Raw genomic sequence first — 20,958 nt, 5'->3', positions numbered from 1 at the left:
TTTGTTACCTGAAGCGTACCTCAGTTAAATTCTGATATTAAATAGCATACTATGCTGGGGATAAGGGCTTAATATCTATATTATTTCTTCTTATTCCAAATTTTAGATGTTGTGAATGTACCTTCAAATTCACCTGCCAAGCATTTTCTTTAAAAGAAAACACTCTGGGATCGTTTAATCTATCTTTTTTGCTAAAGACAATGGTTTGGATCCTAAGGGAAGTTAAATTAAGGAAGTTCATAGAAAGAATATTTCCCACCTGTTCCCGCCACTGTAGTCACCTGTGTCCCCAGAGGGTTGGGGGAAAAGCTCCAAAATATGAGGGTTTTTCCCCCCATCACACCTACTTTTTTTCCTGGTTAGCCTCTGCAATTTCTACCTCCATTTCATTAGCGCATCAAGCTAATGGTCTCTTTCATGTGTGTTTGTGGTATTGCCACTGTACCAGTGAAATCTTTCGCTTGTTTGCTCTCCCACCCCAGCCCACCCATTCTCCTTCCCCCTCCAGTTCATTGGTTCTGATCGTTGATGGCCATCATGATGGATGGGTGCCTTCCCCCACTTGCTCTGGCTTTGTTGTCTATCATTTTACCAATTTAACGTTTCATCGGCTGGGTGCCATTTCTGTGGGCAATGAGAGTGGGGTTGGAGCAACAAAAGTCCATTCAACTGAGTCAGCACAAGCCCGTTCATTCAACATGGTGTGCTGAAGGAGGTGAACCACCCTGCCCTCCTCTTTCATCAGCAAGACCTCCCTTCAAAGCACCCCCCAACAAAGGACATAGTGCAAGGACAGCAATACACAGAGGTGGAAGGACGCTTTAATCTTGCACCAAGGAAATAAACTGTACTTTCCCCGCTCTAGGAAAATACAGAAAATGGAGGGCAAGAGGCGGGTGACTGCATGGCAGGCATGATGTCCTGTGAGTACCGTGCTGCAAAATGGCAAACCAGGCATGACGAGAGTGCAATAAAACGCTGTAAGTAAACTTAATTTAGAAGCCAAGCTCAATTTGGCATGATTTCCCCCCCACCCTGGCAGCCCCTAGACTCCAACCTACATTATTCAGGAGGGTCTCTCCCAATCCTCCAGAGAGGCTTTTGGGGGATACATAAGTGGCTGCAGGAGATAGGAGGGACAGGAAATTTTCCTTCCATGAACTACCATGTTAACATCTTAAGATGTTAAGTTAACATCTTAAGATGTTAAGTTAACATCTTAAGTCAATATTCTCAAAAACCAGTTGGAATTTAAACATAAAACAGCTTTAGTGGAAATAATGTTGTACACAGAGATTCCACAAATACCCTTTACTTTATAAAGAATAATATATTATTTATAGTTTTTGTACTTAACAATAATATATAATGATTTAAATCCAGCCTTTATATCCTTTGGGTTTAGGCAATGAAAGCTGCAAACCAAATAATGTTCACCAAAAAGTAGTTTCCATTGAACTCAGTGAGACTTAAGTCTGAGTAAATGTGCTTAGAAATGAACTGGAAATACTCTATTAAGGCTGTAATCCTATAATACTTTCCTGGGAGTAAGCAGAATTGAACTCAGTAGGGCTTACTTCTGAACAGATACAGTATGCATAGGATTGCAGTGTTACTTTATATAAACTTGACAGTGACATCTTCTACTTTCTACAAATGCAAACCCAGTAATTTTTCTTGGCTACTGAAACAAACTTACATTGGAACATTGCTAAAGTCTGAATTGCCTTTAGGTCTCGGTCACACCCTCTGGTATTTCGGAAGTAAACAATAAGCAAATAAACCTTAAATACTACACCCAAAATCTTTATTTCAAGATAAATTTCTTACGAATTAATCTTTGCAACACATGCTGCTCACAAAATGTTATATGCCCTTCATTATATATACAGAAAACAGAAATAATTAAATCAACAATGCTCTCTTATACTTACATATCACAGGCAAATGTTTGGCTAATTTCCTAGGCAACCACAATCGTTATAGCAATTGAGCTAAAAATTCTTACAGGGCTTTCTGTTGTCTACTACTAAACTGTTTAGACTCAAAAACGAAACAGAAGCTCTGTTTCATAGTGGATATATTCCATTACATCAGTTGTAACCCTATACTGAACATAGCAAACCTGGAGTATATCGCAGTATCTTTCTAACTGTAACCACACACCTTGCTATTTGTTACTCTAGCTTTATCCTACTATTGTTCGGTGGGATCACAAAGGGAATATAGATTAACAAACTATTTCCAGTCCCTGGAGGGAAGCCAAACTGTGCCTAGTCTCACTTTTCAACTAACTTTTGTTTTTAGTGGGACTTATGAAGAAATATTTAGAATTGGTTCTTGGATTTCTTAATCAATGTGTTTAATGTCATAAACATGTTTATTCCACCTACACTTTGGGTATCTTAAATTATTTATATGGGAAGGTACATGCAAGTTAATTATTTACTATTATCATGGCCACCATCTGGCACTGCTTCTGAAGATCAAGAGCAAATGCTTGCATCTTGAAATCTTTATTGATTATCTAGACTGGCAATTTCCAAGGCAGTAAGGTTGAGTTAAGTGGGAGTTGCAAAGGTATGAGATCATTCTGTATTCCTGCTAACATTTGAAAATGCCCCGAAGGTATTTTTCATAATTATCTCATTGTGTATTCTTTTCTCTTTTGTGGTGTTGCATTCAATATTAGTCCTATGTAGAGTGTTCTCATTGAAATGATTGTGCCTTAAATTAGACTAACAATGGATACAACCAAAAATCCCCTCCTGCACCTGTGGAGGTGCAAGCAGAGGCTTGCTCTGCAACATCCTGTTTAAGATGGTCATGATAGAGCTAGGCTGTTCCACCCAACTTGCCTATGAAAGGAAGGGGAAATTTTGTTGTTGTTAAAACTCCTAGTTGGTACCAAAGTTATACCAGCTTTGAGGCCCCTCAATGGGCCTAAGTATGGAATGCAAAGGATAGACCTGGTAAGCAACAACACAACAGGTCCTTGTGTCAACAACTGAGGCTCTGAATCCCAAAATTGGACTCCCTATATTAATCCGTTCATTGAAAAGCAAACAGCTAGGATGCTGGATGATAGTAGAAATAGGTGTGTGGAATATACTATGCCCAATATCAATAATTTAGATTCCACAGAAGTGAACATAATACACATAGTTCTTTAGGGATACACTTATGATCATGTAGATGAGTACCTAAAAGAGGAAATACAACAAACCCATATAGTATGGATGTTCACTTGTCAAGAAGCTGGGATTTGTTGTGGCAAAAACAGATTTGCTGCTGCATAGTATGAAATAGACTTTATGCATAAGTTGACTGCTAAGAACCAGTTGTCTGTCATAATACTATCTGATGTAAAAATATATGTTTAAATCTACAATCAATTGGATGCCTAAACTACAGATGTGTCCAATCAGGAGCATAAGAAGTATCACAAAAAGGAGTACAAAATATGGGAAAGAGCAGGTAGCTCTTTCAATCCCCACAAAGAGTAGCATGAATATACCTTTAGAGTCAAACCTGTCCTCCACTAATATAAAAGCAAAAAAAGTATCATTCTTTTATTTACTTTTAAAAAAACATAATTTTCCTACAATCAACAGCTTGCATTATATAATTCTGTAGCTGCACTGCGTGAAAAAGCAGTTTGCGTACTGCATGAAGCAGGCTGTATGAAATGGCAGGCTGCATGCAGAAATATTTTTAATATGTGTGCACTCTAGGAACAAAATGCATCACCCTTCAGTCAGAGTTTTAAGTTACAGAGGCCCTGCACAGGGTGGACTAGCTGAACTAACAAAAAATTAATACGGCATCCGCTAAAAGTAAAAATAGAGGCAGCAATTTTACCAGGTACAGAGATCCACCTACACTTTGTTAAAAAGAGAATGTCTTTGTTAAAAAGATGTTGCAGTAAACGTAAGCTGAAATGTTTTACACTGCAAGCCTATATATGTCTACTTAGAAGTACTCTCAGGTAAGTTGATTGGCAGTTGCAGCTTTAGAAGCAAATATCTGAACATCCCTTGAAATGTTTTAAAAGACCTATTTTAACCTATTTTAGGTGATACAACCCTGAATGAAAACAGAAACCACATCATGGCACTCACAGCAATATGGGTGCTTATCCTAAAGCTCTGATGCTTGGATCATAGACAAAGGAGTACTGCGTGGCCTACATTGCTCATGAGATGAAGCTGCTGGCTTCTAGAGTCTATGAGACCCGCTGAACATGTTTTAATGTCATTAACACATTACAGATTTTTGTTGTTGCTGCTGCTGCTACCTAATATTACACCTTCTTTTGATGTGTTACGCCACAGTAGCGGACTTTCTGATGAGCACATCACATCTGCAAAATGAGAATTATGGGTGCATTCCCATCTCCACCCCTTCCTGTATGAATATATTTATTATTGTCAAGGACTGCAGGCAGGTAATTATCATTATCCTACACTGCCCCTCCCTTTCTCTGGGCATACCAGCTTTATGAACGTTCCTCAGACTAATTTGAAGGGAAAGAAAGGGCATAATTGAACTTTTTCAAATTTTACCTACTGCCTAAATGGCGTCCTCAAAAGCAGATTTACCTTTATGGTCAATACACAGAACGGGCGTCATGCATTTCTTGATGCATAGGAAGCAACTCATTCTTCCAGCCACGATTAAAGAACTGGAGCTTTATATTATATTAGTTTTCTCAGACACCCAAGAACCTCTCCCTCGCTGAGGGAGGACACAACCTGTACAGTATCCTGTTTTCATACAAAAATATCAGTGTTTATTCCGGATTATTCCAGACTAACAACCTGTTCCATCCTTATTCCCATATACACTATTTAAAAGCAACACTCCCCGTGTACTGAAGCACCGAAAGTTTTTTTAAAAAAGCGGGGGGGGGGAAGGGGGATGGTTAAAGTTTTGTGAAGGACGAACTAACCCACCCACATTACACAGCCTTTTACGTATACCCCAACTAACAACCCCCAACATGGACACGACTCCCCTCAGTATCCTCGGGAGGGAGGCGAAATAACTACCTCAGCACACAATACTGCCTTCCTCCAATCCAATCCTGGCCTACATGACTACCAGCCCTTACTGAGTTAAACTCAAGAGGGGGCAGGGCCAATAAACTCCACTCCCGTCCTCGTCTTTTCATTGGCCAATGCGAAAGATGCGGGGGGCGGGAGGGGGCGAAACAGCACCTTGGAAGCGTAGAACGTCTTTAATGGCAGAAGAGGGCATGTCTGCAGGGCGCGTGCGCTGTGCAGCGTGAGCTCGCGGATGGCCGTTTTTTCCGTCACTCCCCGCGGAGGCGAGGGCGAGTGATGTGAGGGGGTTCGGTAGCGCAATGCTATTGGCTGGGACGGTTTAGAGTGAAGTGGGGCTCCCCCTCCCCCAATCTACTTTTCTGGGCGCTGCTTTACGTCGGTTAGGATTGGTTACCCCAATACAGCGCTGCAGACGGGAAAGCGAGGCGTTGAACGCGAGGAGGACCGCGCGAGCTGTCCAGGGTGGCTGAAGTGAGCTGAGGGGAGAACTGTGCCCTTTTCGCGGGCACGGCTGCGCCTGGTAATATGGAGCGGTCTGTTAATGGCCACTGAGGAGGAGGAGGAGGACAAGAGCTGTGGGGGCTTTTGTTGGGAAGGTCCGCCTGAGGGTATAAGGAGACGCGGAGAGAAAGAGGACACAGCCGAGTGATTTGTGAGAAGAAGTCTGAGTCGAGGCTTTTTCCTTTCCTTTTTTTAAGGGGAGCCATTTTGAGGAAAACCACACGGGGGGGGGAGGGCAGGCATTGATTCGTGTGACGCCATTGGTTAGAAAGGGGCTACTTGTTGATTAATCAGAAGCACCTGGTGTGAGAGATAACTGGTAGCAAGTTATCCAGATCTACATGCATAGATAAGGGAGATATTCATAGGTTTAAGCATCTTGTATTATTTAGCCTAGAATAAGAAAAAACCCACATGCTGAAAAACAAAAGGTGTCCCATCCCTATGTCATTGAAAATCGTACAGGACACTGCATTGACTCCATTGATTGTCATAAATATAGCTGTCTAGATTCTCTTGTTTCCCCTCGTACATCTCGGGTTTTGCCAGTCTCTCTTGGCTGTGTTTTCCACTGGCATGCTACTTGTATTGCTTTCTGGAAATTGACCTTTCTTCATTGGAAGTTCAGTGTTAAAAGTTTGTTAGCTGCACATATCCCAGCATGGATGTCATGACAATAGACAACTCTTGAGTTTTGGAGGAGCTATTCTGTCCTGAGCAGATACCATTGGGTGGGGTACACTTTTTAAATGTAGTATTCTTTTTGTTGTTTATTGCAAGAATGTAGTGAGCTAAGGCACTTGTCTTGCCCTTTAAATGAAGTTTCTTCTGTATGTGTGTAAATAAGCTTTAGTGCTTTATACCTAAGTCCTTGTACCAAAGTCCTTTCATTTTTAGTATTTCTCCTTATAGTGTTTTGAATGTATATTTGGATTGTGTTTTAATGGAGTTTATATATTCAGCATACAAAAATAAGTGCAGGTGAAACATAGGGTGCTAAACTGACTTGCCATCTATTCAAGAGCTGTAGTGTTTATTGGTTAGGATTCTTGTGGACCACATCTATGACAGGGCTTTTCTGGTGCCCTCCTTCCCCTTGAATCCCCTGAAAAACTGTGTGTGGTGGTGGTGGGGGGGCTGTGCTCATGGATGGGGAGATAGAGAGATAGATAGCTTTCCCTCACTTGTCTGGAAAAGGATTTTCTTTAATGTTTGTGGCCAGGCCAAGCCAACCTTGTATCTAGTAGCTGGTATCTACATAGGAACCAGACTGTACACATCGAGTTAAATTATTAACAATGTTTACATACATACTTTTAAATGTGTTTGCTAATGCTGGTTCTTGTCTTACTATTAGTACTTACTAGTATGTGTTTATCATAATGTGCTAAGTAATCTACAGTCTGGCAACCACAATCCAACACACCATTAAGCATGGTTGAAGCAGTGGGCTTATGCATGTTTATCTTGTGATGGGCTGTGGTCTTTTTCTTCTTTGTTCTCACAAATCTTTGAGGGAAGTCAGTATTGTTCCCATTTTACAGATTGGGAACTGAAGCCGAGAAATACTATTTGCCCTAAGTCAGGGTTGGGAAACATGTGGGCCTCCAGATGTCATTGGACTGGAACTCCCATGAACCCTCACCATTGGCTATGCTGGGAGTTGGAGTTGAACAGCACCTGGACAACAGTGGTTGAGTGAAAACTTGATGAAAGTCCTTGGTCCTGCACACTAACCCAGGGATGAGTAGCATGTTTTAAACTGTTGCGGCCCATTTGTTCTTGTTAGAATACTAATGCCAACATGGAAGAAAGCAACTCTGTCTTCTATGTGGTAAGGTTGCAGAGATTATTTTAAATATGTGATGATGGCAACAATTTCTGATGTAATTTCCAGTTCAGACAAACTGCCCACTCTGCCTCAGCAAGTTTGCTGTAGAAAAGCAAGACTAATCACTTCTGCTGCTTTCTGCAACCAGCTGAATGGAGTACTGGCAAGCTGTCACACGTTCCTTTGCATGCTTTTTGTTTGAAGGCTCTAAGCCATAAATTTCTAGTTGAATTGACATAATTAATTGATCCCTCTGTGGTACTGTTACTGTCTTCCTAGTTCAGATAGGCTCTAGAGACACTAATGAGCCTAGTGCTATCTTGGAAAGCATTCAGTGCTAATTTAGGGCCAAACTAGACATGGCATTAATTGTGGGAATGCAATTAATGTACGTGTATTTAAAATGAAAATAACTGTTGGTAAGGAGTGAACAACATCAATGCTGCAGAGGATAGAGAAGGGAGAGCTTAACCTTTCCCTCCTTGCAGTGGCTCTGACGGAAATGCGCCACCTCAAACCTGCTATTTATATTTGGAGGGAAGCCTCCTTTGGCACCAAAGAAGGCTTCCCTCCCAATACAAATAACAGGCTTGGGGATGTGTGTATGTGTGACTTTTGTCAGGACCACAACTGTGTGTGTGTGCTAAGCTCTTGCTCCTCATGTTCTGTGATCCTGACGCTGCTTGCCTATCTCTGCAGCTCGTTTAGATTTAAATAAATACATGAACATTAATTGCATTAAGAACGTAAGAAGAGCGAAGCTGAATCAGACCAAGGATACATCTAGTCCAGCACTCTGTTCAGTGGCCAACCAGCTGTCAACCAGGGACCCACAAGAAGGACACAGTGCAACAGCACCCTCCCATTCATGTCCTACAGCAATTGGTGTATATAGGCTTACTGCCTCTGATACTCTTGATACATTCATGAAAATATGGTAGATATTTTAGGTACAAAAGACTCAAGCTCTGTATATATCAACAATTATGAAATGTGTTTTGCTGCTTTTCTTCAATTTTGCTTCTCTTGTCTGACAGTTTCCCTTGCAAAGACTGATTCTCATTATAGATGCAAATCTTCAAAATTATGAAAATTATGTTTATATGCTGAAATTGAATGACTTGGATCCTAACTTAAGTGAATAGGAGAAAGTTCATAGAAGGAAAGTTTCCCATTCTTTCCTCATTTCCACAGCCTCCTGTGCTCTCTCAAGATACTCTCTAGAGTGTTTGGGGGCCTTTTAGAGCAGTGTCTGCATTCTTCTTGAGATGTGGTGCCCAGAACTAGACACACTACTCAAGATGAGGCCTAACCAGTGCTGAATAGAGGGGAACCATTACCTTATGTGATTTGGAAGCTATACTTGTATTAATGCAAGGCCTAACCAGTGCTGAATAGAGGGGAACCAGTACCTTATGTGATTTGGAAACTATACTTGTATTAATGCAGCCCAAAATTGCACTGGCTGTTTTGAAGCCACATCACACTGTTGGCTCATATTCAGCTTGTGATTGACAACAATTCCAAGATCATTCTCGCTTGTAGTATTGCTGAGCCAAGTATCCCCCATCTTGTAACTGTGCATTTGGTTAATTTTTCCTAGGTGTAGAACTTGGCACTTAACCCTATTAACTTTCTGTTGTTTTTAGCCTAGTGCTCCAGCCTATCAAGGTCACTTTGAAGTTTGCTTCTGTTTTCCAGGGTATTCACTATCCCACCCAATTTTGTGTCATCTGCAAATTTGATAAGCATTCCCTGCACGTCCTCATCCAAGTCATTAATAAAAATGTTGAAGAGCACTGGGCCCAGGACTGAACCCTGCGGTACCCCGCTCATTATCTCCCCCCAGTTTAAGAACGTACCATTGATAATCACTCTTTGAGTTCTGATTCTGTAGGTAACTGTGGATCCACCTAATAATTGTTCTATCTACCTCACTTTTAGCTAGTTTGCTAATCAGAATGTGATGGGGCACTTTGTCAAAAGCTTTGCTGAAGTCAAGATATATTATGTGCACAGCATTCCCACAGTCCATAAGAGAGGTTACCTGATCAAAAAATGAGATCAGATTAGTCTGGCAGGATTTGTTCTTGACAAAACCATGTTGGCTTCTAGTAATCACTGCATTGTTTTCAAGGTGCTTACAGACTGACTTCTTTATAATCTGCTCCAAAAGTTTCCCAGGGATTGATGTCAGACTGACTGGTCTGTAGATTCCAGGTTCCTCCTTTTTGCCCTTTTTGAAGATAGGGACAACATTAGAAATGGATTAGAGTCTACTTCATCAGAAGCATGAAAACTTATGCCATAATGTATTTGTTAGTCTTTTCTACAAATCTGTTATGATCCTTCTAATAATTCTCTGTCCTGTTTTTCCTAAAACAACCCAATACAGCAACTGATCTGGAACAAATTAATGATGTAAGACTTAAAGGTACTAACTCAAAATGGGTTTCTTCTGCTTTTGCGGGGGTGGAGGGAGAATGGGGTTGGTTTTATTTTTGCTTACTTTCCAATTTATGGTTATGTTTCCCATTTCTGAAACTCAGGTTTTCATTATAATGTACACTAAAAGCTGAGGTGATCATTTGCCAGGACAAGTTTTGCTTATGCCAAGACCAGGGTTTATTAAAGTTGGTTGTACTTTGGAAATAGACTGGAACACATGTGGAGATGGAATATGACTGTAATGGCTTTTCTGTTTGTACTGGGATGAAATAACAGCTTTACATTAGTAATGTTATATTTTCTTTCTACCAGTGCATAATATTGAGCTGGATTTTCCAGCTGGTGTTAGATCATTGTATTTCAGGGTTTTCCAAAAAATAATTTATTGGCCGTAGAATACTAGAGATTACTGAAATTTTGTGTGTCTAATATTCTTGAAACTCTCTAAGCAATTGTATTATGAAATTAGATTTCATAATGGCTGCAATGTTATATTCGGTTACCTAGAAGTAAATTGCATTTAATTCAGTGGGACTTATTTTTGAGTAGGCATGTATAAGATTGTGCTTTTAAGGTTTACTTCCTCCTAATGAGGTCCACAAGCTTTCATTTGTAGATTAACTAAAGTGTTATTGATTAGTGGAATCAAAAATTAAAACATATTTTGCTAATTTTTCATACAGTTTTGCTTCGTATTCTTTCCATAAAATATTATGAATATAATCTAAACACATTATTATTATTATTATTATTATTATTATTATTATTATTATTATTATTATTGTATCTCGCCTTTTGCCCAATGCTGGGCCTCAAGGCGGCCTTACAAAGTTTAAAAGCATACCTGGGGGGTGGGGATATACACAAAAATATACATAGTTTAAAATACACAACAAAATTATAAGACATTAACATAGATAGAGGGCCAGATTATTCTCCAAAGGCCTTCTGGAACAAAAAAGTTTTAGCCTGCTTCCGAAAGCCCATCAAGGAGGGAGCCAGCCTAGCTTCCCCGGGAAGAGAGTTCTAGAGCACTGGAGCAACCACTGAGAAGGCCCTCTCCCATGTTCCCACCAAGCGCGCCTGTGAAGATGGTGGGACTGAAAGAAGGGCTTCTCAGAAGATCTCAAAGCACGGGCAGGCTCATAAGGGAGAATGTATTCTTTCAAATAACCTGAACCCGAGCCATAGAGCCACTTTACTCTTTGCCTCTAGGTTTACATGCTAATACTTATCATGGCATGAATGATACACACCTACAGTAGTACGTTTTCTGCTGGCATGGTTCTTACTCATGCATTTTGGTGTGAGGCTTCAGTACTAATGACACTCAAGTAGGAAATAAATTCCACTAACCACAGTGGGACCTACTTATTTATTTATTTATTACATTTCTATACCGCCCAATAACCAGAGCTCTCTGGGCGGTTCACTTACTTGTGAGTAAGAAGTGTATATATCATGTTGCAGATGTAATGAAGTGTACATAATTAGCTTCTGTTGCTTCGCATTGTATAAAGGTGCCATATATAATGCTTTAGTGTAATAAGAGAAAGCTGAATTGCCCTCCTAAAAACTATGTTTTGGTCTTAATTTTTAAGCCATTTACTTCACTTTCTTCATGATGTGTTCTAGTTGACTTTAGATCCAAGCTAAGGTATTTTTATATATACTGTGGTGTTGCTCTTGTCCCACATAAAATGTTTGTTCATTTATTTGTCATTTATTTCTGTAGTGCCCAATAGCCACAGCTCTCTGAGTGGTTCACAAAAATTGAAAGCCCAAAATACAATTTAAAACCTTAAAAATGGAGATCAGCAAAATATGGAACACATGTAGCTCTTGCTGCCCTTGGTGTGCGTAGCAACAACAACAAAAAAAAAAACCCACAGTGGTTTATACTATGGAGTGGTAAATAGCTCAAATTTATGATCAAAATTTGATGTTTGTATCATTCTGTAGCAGTTTACCACCAAATTTTCTTGGCAAGCTGTCTTTTTTTTTTTTTTTTTTTTTTTTTGCCGCAGTTGCCTAGCAGAATTCTGCAGGGCAGTCATGGTGACAGAAGTGCAGCCTGCGGGACAATCCAGGGGGACTTAAATGGCCCCACACCCCAAGGTGACCCACCCCTGCTTTAAAAGACAGAATAAAATTAAAGTAAAAACTAGAGTTTAATAGTGCTTCTGTCCATGCAATGCTTGTGATGGTTATTTGTGGCCTGAAATGAAAAAGAGATCAGTAATTTTGTTATAATTTGTCATGTTTCACTCACACAACTGAAGGCACTGAGAGAGGGCTGACACTGTATTAACAGACCTGGGATGTAATCATCTCAAAATAAAAGATGGCTGCTTGCAACATAACCTAGCATAAATAGCTTGTGGTGGTCTAGATGTTGGTGTACTTATTTAGTCAGTCTACCTGTTGAAATATGAATATATCTCTTTCTAATAAAATTAAGTACATTTTAAGCCCTTTTGACTTCAGTGAGAGAAAGGTCCTTAATTGTTTTAATGAAATCAATAGGATTTAAAGTGCTTCATTTTGGCTAGATTGTGTACTAAGTGCACAGAATGTTTAATCAGTAGTGTTTTGTGAGAATTATATAATGTTAGCTTTTAATGGCACTAGTAGCTATGCAGTTTGTTCAGTTCTCATCTTCCTGATGACTAAACTTAATGGGCTACAATAGTTCTGACATATAATGCTGATGTTTTTGTAATGCTTTCTACAGTATATTAACTACCAATTTCTGAAATACTTTCAGAAATCTATTTTTGATAAAATAGAGGGGAATATTTCAGTGCTTTGAGGGCTAGAACTTTCAAGCTGGGATTAGTTTTCACTTATCCTGTGCTATTTTAACAACTCTGGTATTAAAATCAACCTAGGAAAAGTGTTGGGAGTATTTTTGGAACTTGTTCCCTCTCTTCTGACAATGGTAATATATAGGAGTACACTAAGGGTCATATGTGGGATTATTTTAAGGAAGATAAACTGGTATTTTACAGCTGACACTTTTAATTTATATTTTATGGAGTGAAGCTACCATAGTTATAGACCTACATATGTGCTTTGAGTATAATTATTATAATACTCTTATAATATACGTGTTTGTAGTTACTTTTAGTTACACCCAGCTCCTTACTCAAGCTTTTTCATTGGGTTACAGCAGGGGTGGGGACCATTTTTTTCTGTTTATAGCTGCATTCCCTCAAGGGTAATCTGTCAGGGGCTGTATGTCAACAGTAAATGGGATCACCTCCTTTCTCTGCAACCCAGAACTTTTTCACAGCCCTATGTAGCTGCCTCACACTTCAATGCAGCTCTGGATGTGCCCAACTATCATGTACGACAGCTAGAGGCCTCAGATGGGTATCCATATCAAAAGAACTATTCAGCCTGTAAAAGGGAGCCAAGATGATGCACGCCTCTGTCGATATAGCTGTTTGCACAGCTGCTTCATTCTGCATAAAGTTCTACTGGGTTGAGTTCTGAAGTTTTATTTTTAAATAGAGGAGATCATGGTTTAAATTTGGCAAATGTTGACTGTAATGCAGCCTTTCCTAAACTGGCATTGTCCAGATGTGTTGGACTGCAACTCCCATAATTCCTAGCCTGTGGAGGAATTTTTCTTAGCATTAATTCGTTAAAACCTGATACATTAAAAAACAATTTTTAATTTAAGAAAAAAACTGTTTACCTGGTTAACAAATGGTAATCATGATGGATGTTCCTCTGCCCAGATAGTGCTGTGTACTACTGTGGGGACTATCCTCCTCCCCTTATCCAATATTGCCAGGAAGACTGGGGTTTGTCATTTTGGTGCTGTGCTTCTAAGGTGATTGGATGGCTTGGAAAGCACTGCACCAAAATGATAAACCCCAGTTTCTCTCTCCTGCTTCATTCTGAAGGAGGGTTGTCAGCTTAGCTTTCTGCTTCCAAAGCACTTGGAGTGGAGGAGAGGCTGGACCTGTTTTCACTCTGCTTCCATGCAGCTCAATTCCAAGTATGATCCCACACTTCTTTCCACAGCTCCAGCATTGAAGCTGGTTAGAGGGGTAAGGATTGTTTCTGATATTGTGCTGCTTTTCAAAGGTGCAATAGTATGAGGTTAGGACAAGACCCTGCCCCTTAGAGTTGGGGCAGGCTCTTAACCACAATTCTTCCACAAGAGAGCTAAGATTCATGCATCCTTGAACAAATGCAAAAAGAAAACTATGGTTACCCTTTAGGCTTTCTGAAATTTCATTATGTGCTGAAACCTAGTGGACAGGTAGTGAAATATCAGCTAACTTGGTGAAGGAGCTAGTTTTTTAAATTTACCATTATATAATTTTGCCTGGAGTGAAAGATTATTGACACCTTAGAGCAAGAAGGAAGCAACTCCTAGGAGAAACAAAATTGCATATTATACAAACTAATTAATTATATACCTTATTTTCCTTCAAGTAATAACTGTGTGTTTTGTTTAAAGGGGAACTTGTGTGATTTAGCTATGTTTTCTTCCAGATGGAAAACATAGCTAAATCAAAGGTATTTTCAATCAAATAAGTATTTCTAATATTTGAGGAATCCTGAGTGATGATTAACTGAAAAAGAGGTAATGGCGTAGTTATTTCAATATTTATTTTTATAGTGCTTTATGCCATAGGTTGAATAAAAATGATTTTTTTTTAAAAAAAAGTGAGAAGATGAGATAAGCCTATTCAGGTTTCCCAGCAGGATGTCAATGAAGGTGACTTACAATTAAAACTTAAACAATTTGAAAACTTAGAAGATGATACAGTCCTCATTCTATCTTTGTCCCAGATAGATTTTACATGTGAAGGCATTTGTCTGATGTTGCCCCATATAAAAATATCCAAATATGCCATGCTAAGAGAAGAATTGGAAAACTAGCATTAAGTTCTCATATGGGGTCAGGTTCAGACAAATGAAGTCCTTCATGAAACTGAACTCTGTATATAAGGTTATACCATTTCATTAATGCATGTATGTAATGGCCCTAAGCAAAACAAAGTCTACCTGCATTCATACACTTATTGTCATTCTGTAATTATTATTATTATTATTTATTTATATAGCACCATCAATGTACATGGTGCTGTACAGAGTAAAACAGTAAATAGCAAGACCCTGCCGCATAGGCTTACATTCTAATAAAATCATAATAAAACAATAAGGAGGGGAAGAGAATGCAAACAGGCACAGGGTAGGGTAAACAGGCACTGGGTAGGGTAAAACTAACAGTATAAAGTCAGAACAAAATCAAGTTTTAAAAGCTTTAGGAAAAAGAAAAGTTTTTAGCTGAGCTTTAAAAGCTGAGGTTGAACTTGTAGTTCTCAAATGTTCTGGAAGAGCGTTCCAGGCATAAGGGGCAGAAGAAGAAAATGGACGAAGCCGAGCAAGGGAAGTAGAGGCCCTTGGGCAGGCGAGAAACATGGCATCAGAGGAGCGAAGAGCACGAGCGGGGCAATAGTATGAGATGAGAGAGGAGAGATAGGAAGGAGCTAGACCATGAAAAGCTTTGTAGGTCAACAGGAGAAGTTTATATTGGATTCTGAAGTGAATTGGAAGCCAATGAAGAGATTTCAGAAGTGGAGTAACATGGTCAGAGCGGCGAGCCAAGAAGATGATCTTAGCAGCAGAGTGGTGAACAGAAACCAATGGACTGATGTGAGAAGAAGGAAGGCCAGTGAGAAGGAGGTTGCAGTAGTCCAACCGAGAAATAACCAATGCATGAACAAGAGTCTTGGCAGAAGAGACAGACAAAAATGATCGAATCCTGGCAATATTATACAGGAAAAAATGACAGGATTTAGCTACTGCCTCAATATGAGGAATAAAGGAGAGCGAGGAATCAAATATAAAGCCAAGACTACGAGCTTCCTTGACTGGAGTAAGTGTAACATCATTGACAGTAAGAGAGAATGAGAGATGAGGAGAAGGTTTAGGAGGAAAAACAAGCAATTCAGTCTTTGCCATATTAAGTTTCAAACGACGATGAAGCAACCAAGCTGAGATATCTGAGAGACATGCCGAGATACGATTGTGAACATCAGGAGAAAGATCCGGAGAAGAAAGATATAATTGTGTATCATTGGCATACAGATGATATTGGAGGCCATGAGATTGAATAAGATTACCCAAGGGCAACATGTATAAAGAAAACAACAGCGGACCAAGCACCGAGCCTTGCGGAACCCCTACAGAAAGGGGAAAAGAAGAAGACAAGCTGCCATTAGCCAACACGCTGAAAGAGCGACCCGCTAGATAGGAGGCAAACCAGTTATAGACAGAGCCACAAAATCCAAGGTCATGAAGGGAATCTAAAAGAAGATCATGATCAACCATGTCAAAGGCTGCAGTTAGATCAAGGAGAATAAGAACGGAATAATGGCCTTTAGACTTGGCAGTAAGAAGATCATTGGTAATCTTAGTAAGGGCTGTTTCAGTGGAATGCAAAGGACAGAATCCAGATTGAAAAGGATCCAGAGCAGAGTTACTAGAAAGAAAATCAAGACAACGAGAGTAGACCACACGCTCCAGGATCTTTGAAACAAACGGCAACAAAGAGACAGGTCGGTAGTTAGACAGAGATAGCCTATCAAGAGTAGGTTTCTTGAGAATAGGAGAGACTGTAGCATGTTTAAAAGCAGAAGGAAATGAACCAGAGGACAGAGAAAAATTAATAATATGAAGCAAGGAAGGGAGGATAGCAGGGATAAGGTTAATAAAGACGCGAGAGGGAATCGGATCACGAGAACAAGTGGAGGGCTTCGAAGAGCGCAGTATTGTAGACAGTTCATCAGCTGAGACCGAAGGAGTATTGAAGTTGAATGAAATAAAATATAGGCAATTATCCTACTGGCCCTTTCACCTTGTGTTCACTCCACTTCCCTCTCATCCTCCCGCATGGTTGTGAGGAGGACTTTGGTTGAGTTTAAAGAATCTGGACTTAGTGCTGCAGTTGCACCAGGAAACCTAGTTTAAAGAAATTCTAGTAAGTTTCATAATAAACTAACTTCAACCTATAGGGTTATTCTGCTAGCTTGTTAAATTAGCCAGATGTAATTAAGAAGGATTCTGTAAAAGTGAAACTAAACTCTGCTGATGTCCTCCTGGCAATGTGGTGGGAGGGACAGTGCACAAGCCTGGTGCTTTGCTCAGGCTTGTTATGTCTGAATGCAGCCATTGTATTATGTAATTTCCTAGATTGAGATCATTCTCTGGTTTATCATATTATTTTTGTCCAGTTTTTGGACATGTTTGCATTAAGGCAATACACTTGCTGATTATCAAGGGATCCAGTGTAGTGATTGTTGCCACCATCAGCAAATCTAACCTGTACAATGGTAATTCCTGTGGGAAAGCTGGAAAAACAATAAATTCTTTGAATTCAGTTTAATTGTCCAATCATGGTTGAACACACGCAGCAAGAGTTGCTGGCAAGAAGTTGTCCTGGTTTGACTAAGAATTGCACAAGCGTTTTGTACTCTGAAGTATCTACCGAAGGAGGAGTCTTCAGCAGTGTGTTTCTGTTGCAGTGTTCCCCTCCTTATTATACAAAAGACTCATTACCACTTTGTTCTCACCTCATTCATTCAGATTGTTTTAGGGCATTATTTTAGGAAATGTAGCAAGATTTATCTCTGTGAATAAAAGAGGTAAATAGAAAAGAAGTTCTGTTGGTTGAATCGGAAAGGCAGGTCATAACCACAGGGGCAAGGCTTCTGAGGAAAAGCAATCCTGGAGCAAATCTCAGTCGAAGGGCAATAAGCTTGAATAGCGAGAAGATGGCATATTAATCTTCCTGAAGATTAATATGGCTTTACAGGATTGCACACAGGTCCTGTTTAAGAGTATCTTTGCATTGATTTTATGTGAACTACCAACGAAGAATCAATCAACTAGGCTTAGTCCTTGTTGGAGTCAGACTTTGCTTCTCTCCAGGCGATCTTCATAAATTTATTGGTTCTGGCGCCTGACTGGTTCTGTTGCAAGGAGATGAACCCAGGAAAATGGCTTCTGAATTCAGAGTTGTTTTGTCATGATGCTTTGAGTTTCTGAGGTTAAGTCAATTCATTGCAAAAATGCCTTGTGCTTTTCTTTTTTTCTTTTCAATAACAAAAACTCAAAGCCTCAGGAGTGGGCTTCCTCATATGGCTTGGCTATCCACCTAAAGTGATTGATACCTCAGTCTCATTCAGGGAGGAACTGCAAAGCGCAAATGTCATCCCAACTGAAGAGCATTCATAGCCACTTTTTTTCCCTCTGGTTGTCCATAGTTTACCAACATCAAACTTCAAAACAGGTTTAAGCCCTTACAAAGACCCTTGGAGTATTATCTCAGCTTTGGTAGGGCATTCTGCAAGCTTGTTCTCTTTGAGGAGAATCTATATCGTGTTGCCTGGGAAGTGTTCATAGTATGGTCAATCATAGGAAATTGATTTTTCTATGGCAAAAAATGAATGAAGTCCTGGAATTCCTAGGCTGACTTTGCTGCAATTATAGTCTTTTACATGCTATGGCTAAATTAACTAATATTATCCTAATCTTATCTGATTGTGGAGTTCTTTCTCTGGAAAGGAAGTGGTTATCTTTAACACAGCAGAAACATCGATTTTTTCAGCAAGATTATGATTGTAAAATTAACATTTTGTGACTAGTAACTTGAACTTTTAAATGCCTATCTTTAATCAGCTGTAAATTTAGTTGTAGGTTGTTATTCAGGAAAGGGTTTAAATCTGAAATCTAAACATGGACACTTGAAAGTAAATTGGTGGCTTCTACTGTAAACATGTTTAGAAGTTAGAGTTGAAATAAGCAAATGTTAAAAGCTGTTTGTCTTTTGGCATCTTGAGCTAGGACTATGGACCAAGCAATCTATAGTTGTGTTAAATGATAACTTATATCTGGTGGTAGAAAAAATATATTGCTCCTCCCTGCTGAGTATCTTAAAGGAGCATGTGCTGAATGTTGTGTGTGTGCGCGCGCACGCACGCACGCACATGCTTTGTGATTAAGAGGTTTACTTGAGTGTCCAAATCTAAATACAGAATGAAAAGTGAAATTTGGCTTGCAGAGCCCATTTCTATTGCTTTCTAAGTTCCTGCTACAAAAAAACTGTGTTTATTTGCTTCTCTGATTGCTCAGCAGGGCTAGCTTTGCTCTTTGGCTAGCTTTGGATTGCCATGATGATAAAAATAAAGCTTGAAACAGAGCATCTTGTGTTCCATTTGCAGAAATGCAGCTGACTGAGCCACAGATACAGACCTTCATCCTACTTCTGAACATTTAAATGATGTTTGTCAAGGATCTCCTTTACTTGCTAATAAAGAAGAGTACTACAATTTATTAACTCCAAATTGTTAATACACTAACTGGGACGTTCTTGTGAAAGCACTTCTTATCCTAGTGGTTTTTCTGCATGCAACATACTTGCTATTTTTTTTTCTACTCGTAATGCAACTTGATGGAAGAAAATGTTTTGTTAAACATGTGTGAAGGTCGTTCATTTCATGTTCGCTACAGGTAAGCAAGTATACCAATTTTAATACTAACTTTTTAAAGGATAGCAAAAGATGGCTTGCATGTGAACACTAGGGATGGACAAATTGTCAATTTCAGTTTTGATTAGATCCTCACTTTTCATCTCCAAGAACATTCATAATCATTTTATGTATATTTCTCTTAATACACTTTTTTATATGCAGTCTTGTCTAGTATACACATTTTTGCAAGCAATTATCCCTAATAAAATTTAGTTTTGTACATTATTTTCACTGATGTACACATTTTTGATTGAAGAACTGCATTACAAAATTTGGAAAAGTCCAAATATAGAAATATAGCTGTTTCGGATTTCATATTGGTATGGGAATTGGGAATTGGGTGTGTTCATATTAAAATTTGAATTGAACAAATGTCAGTCCATCCTTAATAGATACTTAAATTACCACTTCAGAGGGTTAATTTGGTAATGTATTTGAGTTATTAACAACTTAATAATACTCTAAAAAATAGTCCCCTTTAATGCGTTGTTCTTCTAGTTCATGTCTAGTAATGTCTAGTAATACATCATGTCTAGTAATACATCATGTCCCTGATGTATTTACAACCACATAGATTTCCATAGGGATCTGCATGTGATATTCAGTTATCAACCAGGCAGTCTTTGTCCACAACACAACACCATGCATGCAGCTATCTTCTACTTCCATGTCTTTCTGAATTGTAGAGAACATTAAAGAAAAAGATGTAGTAAATGTCAGAAAAAGAAAAAAATGTTTGGGAATTGAGCTTCTGTATGACTACTTGGCTCTTTCCCCCTATCCATATATGACCCCTGTATGCCTTTTTATTACCTAAAGAGAAAAGGAGACATTTTCTTTTTAAACCAACTATTAGTGAGCACATGTTTAAAATGTTGTTTATGCTATAATAGGATAAACACCATACATTAGACTCAATATGGAAATATATTCCTGAACATTTTATTACCACCTATATATGATATTCATAATAGAGCAAGCAATGTACTCTAAAATACTGAAAATGAACTAAATGTCTGTTTACTATATGTGATTTGACCACATAGGTTCTCTTCAGAAATTTTAAAATGGTGAATTATCTCTCTCTTTGAGAAGTGAATAAGTTGGACCAGGCTTTTTCTGTTCCAACCCAAGAAACAAAATGTAGCTGCTGGGTTAGCAAATCAATTGGAATCTATATTCTGAGTAAATGTAGGTTTAGCTGCATGTAATGAAAAGTAAACTTCAGAAGTTATCAATACATTTAGAGAGGGACATAGGACTGTGCACCTAAATTTAATTTTAAATTAAAACTTTTAACATGAACAAGGAGGGAAATGTTGTAAATAGAAATATTTAAAAAATTGCTTTGAGAGTTGAAAGGGTTTACATTTTTTAAAGAACAAAAATGGGAATGAATCTGACACTTAGAGCACCTTTGGGTTTGACAGAAAGATGGGACATATAGGCAGTACCCCTTGTACTGCCTTATTTTATTCTTATTCTTCATCATATCTGATACATAACTTTTGTGCCTCTTGCCTCATCAGGAGGTTGTGCATCTCCCTATGAGGGA

General features: G+C 39.0%; 1 protein-coding gene across 2 annotated transcripts in view; it reads left to right on the top strand.

Moving 5' to 3' along the window:
• The first annotated feature begins 5,293 nt into the window (after positions 1–5,293).
• The window catches only part of GPSM2 (G protein signaling modulator 2), a 45,885-nt gene continuing 30,220 nt past the window's right edge, over positions 5,294–20,958 (top strand). Inside the window, exons 1-2 of one of the 2 annotated variants that reach the window (XM_063135315.1) lie at positions 5,294–5,586; positions 19,095–19,383. In XM_063135315.1, the coding sequence (XP_062991385.1) occupies positions 19,325–19,383 (59 nt within the window). In that variant the 5' untranslated portion in view covers positions 5,294–5,586; positions 19,095–19,324. The remainder of the gene's footprint in view (positions 5,587–19,094; positions 19,384–20,958) is intronic. The other variant, XM_063135325.1, reaches the window with a different exon arrangement.

Source organism: Elgaria multicarinata, chromosome 1 (genome assembly GCF_023053635.1).
Source record: "Elgaria multicarinata webbii isolate HBS135686 ecotype San Diego chromosome 1, rElgMul1.1.pri, whole genome shotgun sequence".
In the NCBI taxonomy this organism is placed as follows: domain Eukaryota; kingdom Metazoa; phylum Chordata; class Lepidosauria; order Squamata; family Anguidae; genus Elgaria; species Elgaria multicarinata.
This window is presented reverse-complemented; position numbering and strand designations above follow the sequence as displayed.